Source organism: Polypterus senegalus, chromosome 13, assembly GCF_016835505.1.
Source record: "Polypterus senegalus isolate Bchr_013 chromosome 13, ASM1683550v1, whole genome shotgun sequence".
In the NCBI taxonomy this organism is placed as follows: Eukaryota; Metazoa; Chordata; class Cladistia; order Polypteriformes; family Polypteridae; genus Polypterus; species Polypterus senegalus.
The window spans coordinates 97,859,061-97,871,321 of NC_053166.1; the positions used below are offsets into that span (position 1 = coordinate 97,859,061).

General features: G+C 38.8%; 1 protein-coding gene across 3 annotated transcripts in view; it reads left to right on the top strand.

Moving 5' to 3' along the window:
• Window positions 1-10,658: 10,658 nt before the first annotated feature.
• The window catches only part of nucb1 (nucleobindin 1), an 83,056-nt gene continuing 81,453 nt past the window's right edge, over window positions 10,659-12,261 (top strand). Inside the window, exon 1 of one of the 3 annotated variants that reach the window (XM_039774562.1) lies at window positions 10,659-10,811. Coding sequence is in view for 1 of the 3 variants with exons in the window: in XM_039774560.1 (XP_039630494.1) it covers window positions 12,072-12,130 (59 nt within the window). In the remaining 2 variants the exon portion in view is untranslated. Of the gene's footprint in view, window positions 10,812-11,387; window positions 11,491-12,045; window positions 12,131-12,261 lie in introns of those variants that run through there. The other 2 variants (XM_039774561.1, XM_039774560.1) reach the window with 2 other exon arrangements.

A 12,261-nucleotide genomic window follows, 5' to 3' on the forward strand; every position in this document is an offset into this window, starting at 1 on the left:
AGCACCAGATCTCTTTCACCTGCCATTTTGCCTTGCGTGTGGAGAAGCAGGAAGGGAAAGCATTGCTAGGCCTTCTGTTCTGATGATGCTACTCATGCAGTTATGCATTCTGGGCTCCTTAAGGCAGAAGCAGCAGGACAATCTGATCCTAAGGACTCTTGTACTTGAGTTTCAAGCATGGCTCTGCTTCTTACTCTGCAGTATATAAACAGTCTGGGATGCACTATGAATTACAAACAAAGCCCCGTACTGTCTATACCCCTTTTTTGACATTAAGCATAGCACTTGGTTTTGTAGGAGGCTGAATGACTCAGATGCTGGCACTGATAAACAAATACTATTTGTTCTGCGTTCCATCTTTCTTACCTGTCTTGAGTGCTGCCAAGTAGTTGTTTCTCTGATGGAAAGCCCAAGTACTGGGAGTTTAATGGCAGCTACTCAGTTTCCTTCATGCATATATGGAATCCCATCATTTTACATTCCAGTTTCTTTGTCTATTCTGACTTCCAGTCTGAGCAGCAATCTCAGGTATGGAAAGGCATTCTAATAAATATGACATCATTGTTGGAACAAGTGGTCTGCAATTCCCTCACTGTATTGGGTTCCTTTCTGTTGTACTGTAGTGAGAAGTCAAGCAAAATGACACCTTTTACTGGCTAACTAAAAAGATTACTATATGCAAGCTTTCGTGGCAACTCAGACCCTTCTTCAGGCAAGATGCAATACAGAAACCGGAGTTTCCTGTGTTTATATACATACTATACATACCAGCAGACAAAGGGGGTTATCATGAACACAACAGACTATATACTGGAGGCACAAAGGCAATTGTCCGACACTATGCATTATTACGAACTACTGGAAGACTCCACAGATCTCTACAAGAAGAAACTAAAAAAAATGGTAATTAGCTTTCCTCTTGACATCAGAGATCATGTAAACAGTTTAATACCTGAGACCCCCAAAATGGGTTACTTCTACATGCTTCCTAAAATCCACAAAGAAGGGAACCCAGGAAGGCCTATAATCTCAGGAATTGTATCCCTTACAGAAAACGTTTCAGTTTGGGTGGAGCATATCCTTAAACCCCTTGTCCACAATAGAACCAGCTACATCCAGGACAGCACTGATTTCTTTAAAAAAAACTGTTTTCTATACGTCCCTTACCTGAGGGAACCTTTCTGGCCACAATGGATGTTGAGGCACTTTACAAAAACATCCCTCATGATGAAACGTACCTCAAACAATATGATTTACCCACAGTCAGTTATACACGTGATAAAATTCACTCTGACACATAATTTATTCTCATTTGGAAAAGACTTCTGCTTGCAACAAATGGGGACTGCAATGGGCTGTTGGTTTGCACCTCACTATGCAAACTAATTTATGGTAAAATTGGAGGAAGATTTTATTTCAACGTGCCTCTTAAAACCAATGTTGTATCTCCATTACATAGATGACATCTTCATAATCTGGACTGCCAGTGAGAAGGACCTTCGTCATTTTCTTTTTTTTTTTTTTTTTTATTTATTAATTTTATTACAATCAATACATAGCAATCAAGTTTTACAAAAAAAATTATGCTAAGAACAGATCGATCCCCACCCTTGAGAGAGAGAGCAAGCCAAATGGTGTAAAATTTAAGGCTTTAAAAATACCTAAATCAACAAATTCTCTGTGCTTTATAAACTCATTTCAAAATATTACTGATTAGATCCTGCCATGTTTTGAAAAAAGTCTGCACAGATCCTCTAACTGAGTATTTGATTTTTCCAATTTTAAATAATATAACACATCAGTTTCCCACTGACTTAAAAGAGGAGAGTTTGGGTTCTTCCAGTTTATCAGAATAAGTCTGCGTGCCAACAGTGTAGTGAATGCAATCACAATTTGTTTGTCTTTCTCCACTTTAAGACCCTCTGGAAGAACCCCAAACACAGCTGTTAATGGGTTAGGAGGGATTGTGAGTCCAAGACTGTCTGAGAGGTAATTAAAAATTTTGTCCAGAATAATGTTAATTTGGTGCAGGCCCAGAACATGTGACCTAGTGAGGCTGGGGCTTGGTTGCAACGTTCGCAGGTTGGATCATGCCCTGGAAACATTTTGGAGAGTTTTAGTCGAGACAGATGTGCTCGATATATAATTTTGAGTTGTATAATTGTATGCTTTGCATATGGAGCTTGAGTGAATTCTCTGCATTGCTACTTTCCACTCCTTTTCTGATATATTAATTGAGAGGTCATTTTCCCAGTGTCCTCTTGGATCTTTGAAAGGAAGGGATTGTAAAAGGATTTTATATATTGTAGAGATGGAGTCTAACTCCTTGAAATTGAGCAATAATTTTTCCAGCGTGGATGAGGGTGCAAGATGAGGAAAATCTGGAAGGTTCTGTTTAACAAAGTTCCTGATTTGAAGATAGTGAAAGAAATTTGTAGCTGGAATGTTAAATTTGGAATGTAATTGTTCATAGGATGCAAAGACGTTGTCTATATAAAGATCTCTAAGCAAGTTAATTCCAAATTTTTCCAGATATTAAAACTGCATATGTTTGTGAGGGTTGAAAGAGGTGGTTCTTTTGCAGGGGTGCCACAGAAAGAAGCTTCTCCGTCTTAAAATGCTTTCTACATTGGTTCCAGATTCTAAGTGAGTGGAGCACAATTGGGTTATTAGTGTATTGCCGATAACGTGTGTTTATTGGAGCACAAAGCAAGGAATACAAAGAAGTACTGCAGGATTTTACTTCTATTGCGGTCCATGCCTGTGTATGTTCTTCTATTTGTGTCCAGGTTCTTATCGACTGTATATTTGCGCCCAGTAATAAAACTGGAAGTTAGGTAGAGCCATGCCGCCTTCTGCCTTTTGTCTTTGTAGGGTCGCTCTTTTGATGCGTGGATGTTTAGAATTCCAAATAAATGAGGTTATTGTTGAATCTAATTGCTTAAAGAACGATTTATTAATGTATATTGGTATGTTTTGAAATAAAAAGGAGCTTAGGAAGAATATTCATCTTAACAGTGTTAATTCTTCCAGCTAGTGTGAGATGAAGGGTTGACCATCTATGCAAGTCTTGTTTAATTTTTTCCATGCAGACGAAAATTTTGTTGATAAAGAGCTTTATGTTTACTTGTGATGTTTACCCCGAGGTATTTAAACTGTTCTGCAATGATAAAAGGAAGGGTGTCTAATCTAATATTATATGCTTGAATTCACGGAAAGAGTACACTTTTATTCAGATTAATTCTGAGACCAGAGAGCTTTTGAAATTCTGTGAGTGCTGCTAAGACTGCAGGCACAGAATTTTCTGGGTCCGATATATACAGTACCATGTCATCTGCATATAATGAGATTTTCTGTTCCAGTCCTTCTCTGCTAATCCCCTTTATCTGATCAGTATTTCGACAATGTATTGCCAGTGGTTCAATGGCAATTGCAAACAGCAGTGGTGACAAAGGGCATCCTTGTCTTGTGCCACGTTCTAGTTTAAAGTAGTCTGAGCAAATGTTATTGATGCAAACTGAAGCTTCTGGGTTAGTATACAGTAATTTAATCCATGCACAAATGTTCGGGCCAAACCCAAACTTCTCCAAAATAGTAAAAGGTATTTCCATTCAATCATGTCGAATGCTTTTCTGCATCCAATGATAATAATATTTCTGGGGTGTTTGATTTAGTTGGTGAGTATATTACATTAAACAGGCGTCAAGATTTGAAGATAAGTGTCGGCCCCTAATAAATCCAGTTTGGTCTTGTGATATTACGAGGGAGCACTTTCTCCATCCTTCTAGCTATGATTTTAGAGAGTATTTTAACGTCGTTATTCAGAAGTGAAATTGGTCTGTATGATGCACATTGTAATAAGTCCTTATTTTGTTTTGGAAAGACAGTGATTAGTGCTTGGCGAAAGGTTTGTGGAAGAGATTGGTTATCTCTGGCTTCTGTAAATGTTGCTAATAGGAGGGAGCTAGCTGAGCGGAGAATTTCTTGTAAAACTCTGCAGGGTAGCCGTCAGGGCCTGCTGCTTTTCCACCTTGGAGTGACTTTATAGCATCCAGTAATTCTGATAATGACAGAGGTTTATCGAGTTCCTCCACACTAAAAGCGTCAATTTGTGGTATCTGTAATTTATCCAGAAATGCATTAGATTGTATATTGTCTTCTTTAAACTCAGTAGTATATAGGGATTTATAGTAGTCTCTAAAAGTGTACATTATATTTTTGTGTTCGATGATTTTATCTCCATTCGTGTTAGTAATTACCGAGATTGCGCTATGCACATCTTGCTTGTGAATTTGTTGCGCTAAAAGCTTATTAGCTTTCTCTCCATGTTCATAATAATGATGTCTGGATTTGTAAATTAGTTGTTCGGTTTCTTTAGTTGTCAAGAGGTTTAATTCTGAATGTAGAGCCTGCCTCCTCTTATGTAGAGTCTCGCTTGGTAGTCTGGCATGTTCTTCATCTATTTTAGTAATTTCGCTTTTTATCTCTGCTACTTTCTTCGCTTCGGATTTATTTCTGTGGGAAAGATATGAGATAATCTGTCCTCTTAAGAAGGCCTTAAGAGTTTCCCAGAGTATTCCTGCAGAGATCTCAGGGGATGTATTTGTCTCTAGAAAGAATTCAATTTGTTTGGATATAAATTCAGTACAATTCTCGTCAGCTAATAGAAGCGGATTGAGGCCATCTGGGGGTGAGTGTATGGGGCTTAGTAATTTCAGCTCCAAGATCATCGGAGCATGGTCTGAAATAACAATAGCATCGTATTTACAAGATTTAATCTTAGGCAAGAAGTTATTATCTATAAAGAAGTAATCAATCCTTGAGTAGCAATGATGTACTGGTGAGTAGAAAGAATATGTTCTTGAATTTGGGTTTAAAAACCTCCAGGGATCTGATAAGTTGTGATCAGTTATAAACTTTGTAATTATCTTTGCGGTGTTAGTTGCGTTCCCCTGTGGAGGAAGTCTTATCTAAAAGTGGATTTAGAACACAATTAAAGTCCCCAGCCATTATAAGTTTATGAGTGTTCAGATTGGGAATGGATGCAAATAAATTTTGTATAAATTCCTTATCATCAACATTAGGTGCATAAACATTTATCAAAATCATTTTACAGTTAGATAAGTCTCCCATGACCATCACATATCTCCCTTCAGGATCCAATACTACATCTGATGCTACAAATGGTACTGTTCTATGTATGAGAATTCCCACCCCTCTAGTTTTCTTTGTAAAACTAGAATGGAACATTTGGCCAGTCCAGTCTTTTGCAGCCGGAACTGATCCTTACTTAGTAAGTGGGTTTCCTGTAAAAATACTATTTTAGCATTTAGACCTGTTAGGTGAGAAAGTACTTTCTTTCTCTTTAATTCGTGATTCAGGCCTTTAACATTCCAGCTTACGAAGTTAACTGTCCCATCATGGAGACACTGATTCTGAGTTTTTGGTGTCATTTATAGTCTTAACTGGAAGTGAAATAGTTTAGGTCTTAATTTCCTATTCCCCAAGAGTTGTTGCCATGCAGCTTATTATTACGTTGATAGTTATAGTTATAAAGATTGAGATGATAGATTAGATATAGATCAAGCCTGCTCTCTTTCTCTTCCCCTTAACCCCCACCCTCCCTTTTGCCTCCCCAGGTGAGGCTAAAACCCACTTCATGCAGTCCCAGTCCTCTGACATACCCAGAGACAGAGCACGCCCAAAGCACATCAAGCCCCCATGCAGTGGCGCTTTAAGGTTAAAAGATAGAGATATCTGTTACCAATATAGTCTTTAAAAGAGGAAAAAGAAAAAAAAAGAATTTTGCACTTAATATATACATATATATATATATATACATATATATATATATACATATACATATATATACATACATACATACATACATACATATAATCTTCATCAATTTTAGTGCATTAAGATGATATCCCCAGATAATAAACCCAGGTGATGGTGTTAAAGATGTGTCCAAAACAAGCATAACAAGTCTTAATGCAGTAATAGCAATAACAGTAAACCAAGGGTATGATATTGAACAGTCTCATTTAGGGTACACATGAAATAATTAGAAAAGAAAAAAAGAGGAGGAAAACGTAATTAAGCACAATAAAACATAAACATTTAGCCCTAGTAATACTAAGTAATGATAAGTAATAAGTAAGTAATAATAATAATAAGAATATAAGAATATGAGAATATATGCTGATAAAAAAACCCGTATTTTAAAACAAATAGATCAGACAGTAGATTATTAATCCTAGCTTTATCATTTACCTTCGTCATTTTCATAATGAATGTAATTATTTCCACCCCAACATAAAGCTGAAGCCGAATTACTAGAAGTCAACTAACTTGATACTACCATTGAACTGAAAGATAACTGCCTTTTAACTTCTGATTTTCACAAGCTAACAGACAGACGGACCTACCTGAGAAGTGATAGCTTCCTACCTAAGCATATAAGGCGCTCCATTATTTTCAGCCAAGTAATACGATACAACCGAATTTACTCAGACTCAACAGACCAGCATAACCAACTGCAGGAGCTTAGACAAGATTTCATTAGACAAGGTTATAACCCCAAAACAATAGACATTCAAATAAGAACTACTGCCATACCCACAGACAACCTTCTAAAATATAAAAACAAAGACAACAAGAACTACATTCCGCTTGTTGTCACCTATAACCCACATCTTGAAGCACTTTGAAAAATTATAAAAGAACTTCAGCCAATTCTAAATAATGATGAAATGCAGAAAAATGTATTTCCAGAATCTCCCCTCCCGGAATACAGGCAACCGCTAAACCTGCAGCAACTAATTGTCTAAAGTCCCTAAGTGAACCAACAGAAAATGGCACAACTCCCTGTCTACAGAAAAGATGTAAAACGTGTGTTCGCTTTTATAATACAGACCATGTAGTTATACCACACTGCCGACTAGACCATCGTATAAATGGGTAATTTTCCTGCAGATCATCTAATGTGGTCTACCTAATTCTCTGTATGAAATGTCTTGACAATGCACTCTATGTGGGAAAAACTGGACAAGTACTGTGCCAGAGAATGAATTTACACAGGTTCCACATTAAGTGTGGCAACACAGATGTTCCTGTAGCAGCCCATTTCAACAGCCAAGGACATTGGGCGAGGGACTTTAAAGTCACAGTGCTTATGGGCAACTTCAGAACACAGCAAGAGAGAAAAGAATGGGAAGTTAAGTTCGTGCTAAAATTGAACACATTACAACATGGTTTAAATAAAGACAAGAGTTTTATGGCCAGTGTGAACTTGAACCCGGACACAGACAGACGGACATCATTAGTTCACCCAACACACCCTTTATTCACAATATTTACAGTTTGTGCACTCTCCAGTGCCTCTTGCACCGTTCCCCCAATGTCCAGGCCTCACAGTCCTTTGTGCCTTTCTCCTGGCCGCCTCCAGTCCTTTCTCCAGCTCCGTCTCTCTTCCACCCGACTTCCGCTCTCGACTAAAGGGAGGCGGCCCCTTAAATAGGAACCCGGATGGGCTCCAGCTGCTTCCCGGCATTCCTCCGAAGACACGCCCCAGTGTGGTGGAAGTGCCGGCTGCGCACCCGGAAGCCCTCCGGGTGTCCCCTGTCTTCTTCCCCCCAGCACTTCCTGGTGGCAGAAGTGCTGGGCTCCAGACTTCTACAGGCACCGGGGCTCCGCCTGGCGGTGTCCATGGGCCCCTGTAGGGCTGGGCTTCCAAGCCCTCTACCCGTGGCCCCCAACATAACCAGGGCGGTCGCCCCCTTGCTGTCTGGAGGAGGTACAAGCCCTCCTCCGGTCCTCCTGGGCGTCCCGGCCGGATGCCACACCATATATGAGGATTGTTTGCATCACTTGGACTGACACAGGCAACCTGTCTACAGACCCACATTGTATTGAAAAACTCTTCAAAAACTTTAAAAGATTTTGTTGGACAGTTATTCAAAGACTATACATTGTTCTCCTCTCTTGCTAAATGACTCTTAGCCTGAAGAGGTCTGTTCATTTTTTACATTTAAGATGTCTCACTTAAAGGTTACCCAATGTTGTACGGTATCCATCTTAGAGTGTATATAAACACAGGGAACTCCAGTTTCTGTATTACATCTTGCCTGAAGAAGGGGTCTGAGTTGCCTCAAAAGCTTGCATATTGTAATCTTTTTAGTTAGCCAATAAAAGTTGTCACTTTGCTTGACTTCTCACTAAATTCATAATGGCTAACACGGTACAACACCCTAGAACTGCTTTACTGTACAAAGATTACTTACTTGTAATCTCACTTGTAAGTACTTATTTACTTTGTGACGCGTGATTCGCTGCCTTGCACCCAAAAGATGAGACTAAACCTAAGGACTTCAGGAAAAGCAGCTTTATTCAACTTGAAACAGGAAAAGCAAGGTATTTATTGCAGCGGGGGCTACCACTCTACTACACACAGACAAGTGGGCAGTATCAGGGCCAAGTCAGTGGCCAATTTATAATGTTCCCTGTATCACCCATCAGGAGACATATGCGTTGTGCGCGGAGGCAGTGAGCTTGCAGTTGCCTCTTTGACGCTGGGAACTTGTGCAGCACTGTGAACCTGTGGTTGCCTCTGCGATGGACAAGCAGTCCTCAACAGACTTGTCAGTCGTGTTTCAATGTGTCGGCCCGTTGGGGAAAGCCTCAACCGATTCAAAACTTTCCCAACTTGTTCAGCCAAATCTAATGTTGATAACAGACTAATCCAGTGTTATTGTATGTAGTTTTCCACCGTTTCCATCAAGACTTTTGCTATATTCTTAATCTCCCATAAGACTGTACCAAAAGAGGTTAAAACTGACAGCAATGTCTGGATTAGCTGGAACAGTCAGTTTAATTCTTGTAGGTTGATTTGTCACTCAGATTGGTTTGGCTGCTGTTGGGTAGAGTTTCTGGTATTTCCATCTGCTCTTTTCGAGTTGGTCGACCTTGATGCATTCTATGAATGCTCAAACTGAGTCCTGAGATGACTCCCAGGAGGTTTAGTGTGGTTGGTTGTTACTTTGACCAGTCTGATTCACTGACAACTGTTTGGTGCCAGATTCTAGACACGAATCCCAACCACACTCATTAATGGAGAGGGAAGGGGATGAAGCACTCACTACAACCCTTTTCCTTTGTGGTTTTCTGAAGACATAATCCAGTACCTGAAGGTCATTACTCCGGTTGCCATTATGTTTATCTTAAAGGTCACCGGGATTGAACACGTGACCATTATCCACAAATAGGGACTTAAGGTTTTCACACGTAGACTGGCTGTCCCACCTATCATTGCCATCTTGTCTGGGGATGAGGTATTGTGGTGGACTGCAAGTTGTTCTTCTGCTATCAAGCAGGTACAAACATGACACACAATCAGTAAATTTCACCAGTACGTTTGGCCCAGTGACATCACAAACCTCATTCTTGGATTCATTGCTAAAATTAGTACCAGAGTCATTCTGAGTGTTCTCCTCTGGATAGCTTCATCTGCTTTGTCATTGGTGACATTTAGTGGACTGTCTAGTAGTCCTGTCATCTTTGCCTCCACTCAGATAGGTTAGTAGACAAGCAATATTGCAGGACAACTGGCTCTTCTGCTCATTTTCCTGCTTTTAGTTACATATACATAATACAACTAGACAGTGTTGCGGTTGTTTTTGGCCACAGAAAAATTGTTTTAACATAGGTTCTTGCCAAGCAGATTTATTCATTGCATTTTTGATTGCTATTCTATAGCGGGAATGATTCCAGAAACAGTTTTGATCCTTCCACAGTATCTGCCAAAATTATTTGTCAATTTTAGTTTTAAATATATCATGTGTGATTTTTTTGTTTTGTAAATTATGCAACTCTTTATTCAGGCTTGAATCTACATTTGTACTACACACAGAATATGAAAAGCAACCACCTTAGTCACTCAAGCCACAGGACAGCACAACCAGAGCTTGTGACAGATTTGACTATGACTACATATTATTCTTTGTAGCGAACTCATTAATTTTGAGCTCCACAAAATATTACCAATATAAAATCAGTAATTTTGAGCTCCACACCACTAATTTTGACTAAATGCAATCTAGAGAAAAGGGCTATTACTAATACTAAAAATGCAAGCTATAATAATGAATGTAAAAAGGGAATATTCATTAAAAGTGCCAGGGCTCTGTAAGCAAAGAGTTTTATTTTGTTTAATTAAAACTCTTGCCTGTCTTATGGTACATTCCGACTGCCTACGTTTGTTATATTGTTTTAAGACATGAGACATTGGAAGCCGCAGACAACCCTATCTCTTCGTCTCCGGTCTGTAGCAAAGAAAAATAAAAAAGTTTAACAGACGCTATTGGACATTCTTCCCACCCTGTGTAACGTTAGTACTGTGATGTACCTTACCTTTTTTTAAGTAGCAATGTTAATACCCAAGTTTGCATAGAGAAATGCTGTGTGCTTTGCCTTGAGGGAAAAAGGAAGTGTTGGTATCTCACGTCCGTTATTGTGTAAAAAGTACATGGCGAGTTAACCGGTGTTTCTGTAGTTATTATTTGTTGCCGTTGGAAGGGACACAAGAATTACAAATGGACAGGAGACGTCACGTGTCAAATTCGAGTCGCGTGTCAAATTCTTCGATGCATTGACACGATTTCAGTCACAATTGCATCAGATGTTTAAGTGCTTCGCTAGGCTAAACTCTGCCCATCACTAGTACTCTGTATCAGCCTTTCCCCGTAGTTAATGTATGCGTATCGTCAATTCGGACAGTATTAGCACCCACTACTTATAAGAACAACTCCAAGGTAAGCAGCCTAGCAACCACCTACTTTAGAAAATAAATTACGTGTAACAGCGGAACAAAGTTTGAGATATGTCAATACGCTCGGGAATACTTTATCCTGGAGTTATTTTTTACGGATTTTCTGTACATAAAAGTTAAAGGTAATTTAAACCGAGACGTCAACACGAAGTTATTGAAAAGTTACTGACATTACCCCGACCTCCTGTTGTAGGCCTATATTTAATTTCGCTCGAATATGGCTTTTAAGGCGTCTTTTACAATAGGCCTAAGATCTTAAAACGCGAATTCGAATCCTCATCCTTTGACGAAATAACATGATAATGAAGGATTACGTAATTTTGATCTGAATTTTTATTTATTGTATTTTAGTTTACACTGATTTTTGTCAACAGCACCCCCAAATAGTAATACTCTACCACGACTCTCCGCTGCCTCTTTCTCATTTAAATACTTACATAATATAATAATTGCTGCCAGCTTCTATCTCCTGTCATCGTTAAGATTTCAAATGCATAAATCGAAACGATTGTATGTGAAATTAATAGCAATAAAGTTTCTTGAAACGCAGCATTGCCGGAGAAAGACGCTCTTTTATGACGTCTTTCTGCGACGTTAGCAGCCGGAAACTGTTTATTAAAGTACAGTTGTTTGGTACGTGTTGGACGGTAATTGTTAAGCAGGTAAAATTATACTTTTTATGTTCCTAGATAAAACAGATTTTTGTGTTGTGACATTTTAAGCGCATTTTACGAGGTAACTAAGTGGAGAGTACATCAGCATTGTCCGGTTTATGTTTAAAATTGTGCGTATTTGCTTCCACGTTACAGACGCGAGAGGTTAAATGAAAGAAGCAACGTGAACTTAATCCCCTCACGCAGGATTCGTTTGTCATACCCGTTTTAATGATCCTTCAAATGTAGGATTGGATTAGGATACTAGATTTTACCGGAAATTTACGAATTTTGGTGATTCACTGGACATTGACTCTATACACTAAGGCAGCGTTTCCCAGTTTTCACGGATACTCAAGTGATTATTTAAGAGAAATCAAAACAATAATATTATAGAGGAATTATAGGAAAAATATAAATTGTAGTTATTCCAGCATTGTAATACCTAATATACTCAAGCATATAACATTTTCGAAGATAAGTAAAAGACGGTTTTTAATTAGGTCGGCGTTTCTAATTTCAAGAGTCACAGATTCTTTCAGTATCGGGTACATGTTGGAAAGATAAATCCTCCTATCAGGTGTAGTAACATGTATATTCTTGTGCTTTGTTTTTGTTTCAGCATAATACGAAAGTTCAGGCTTGCAAGGTACCCAAGATTATTTAAAGTTCGTTATACATCTCTTTCAATTCAGTCACTGATTAAAGCAGTTAGGCTTTTGTAATTGTTTGGATTGAAGCCGACTGGCTAAGCTGTATTTATAAATGATTTTCAAACCC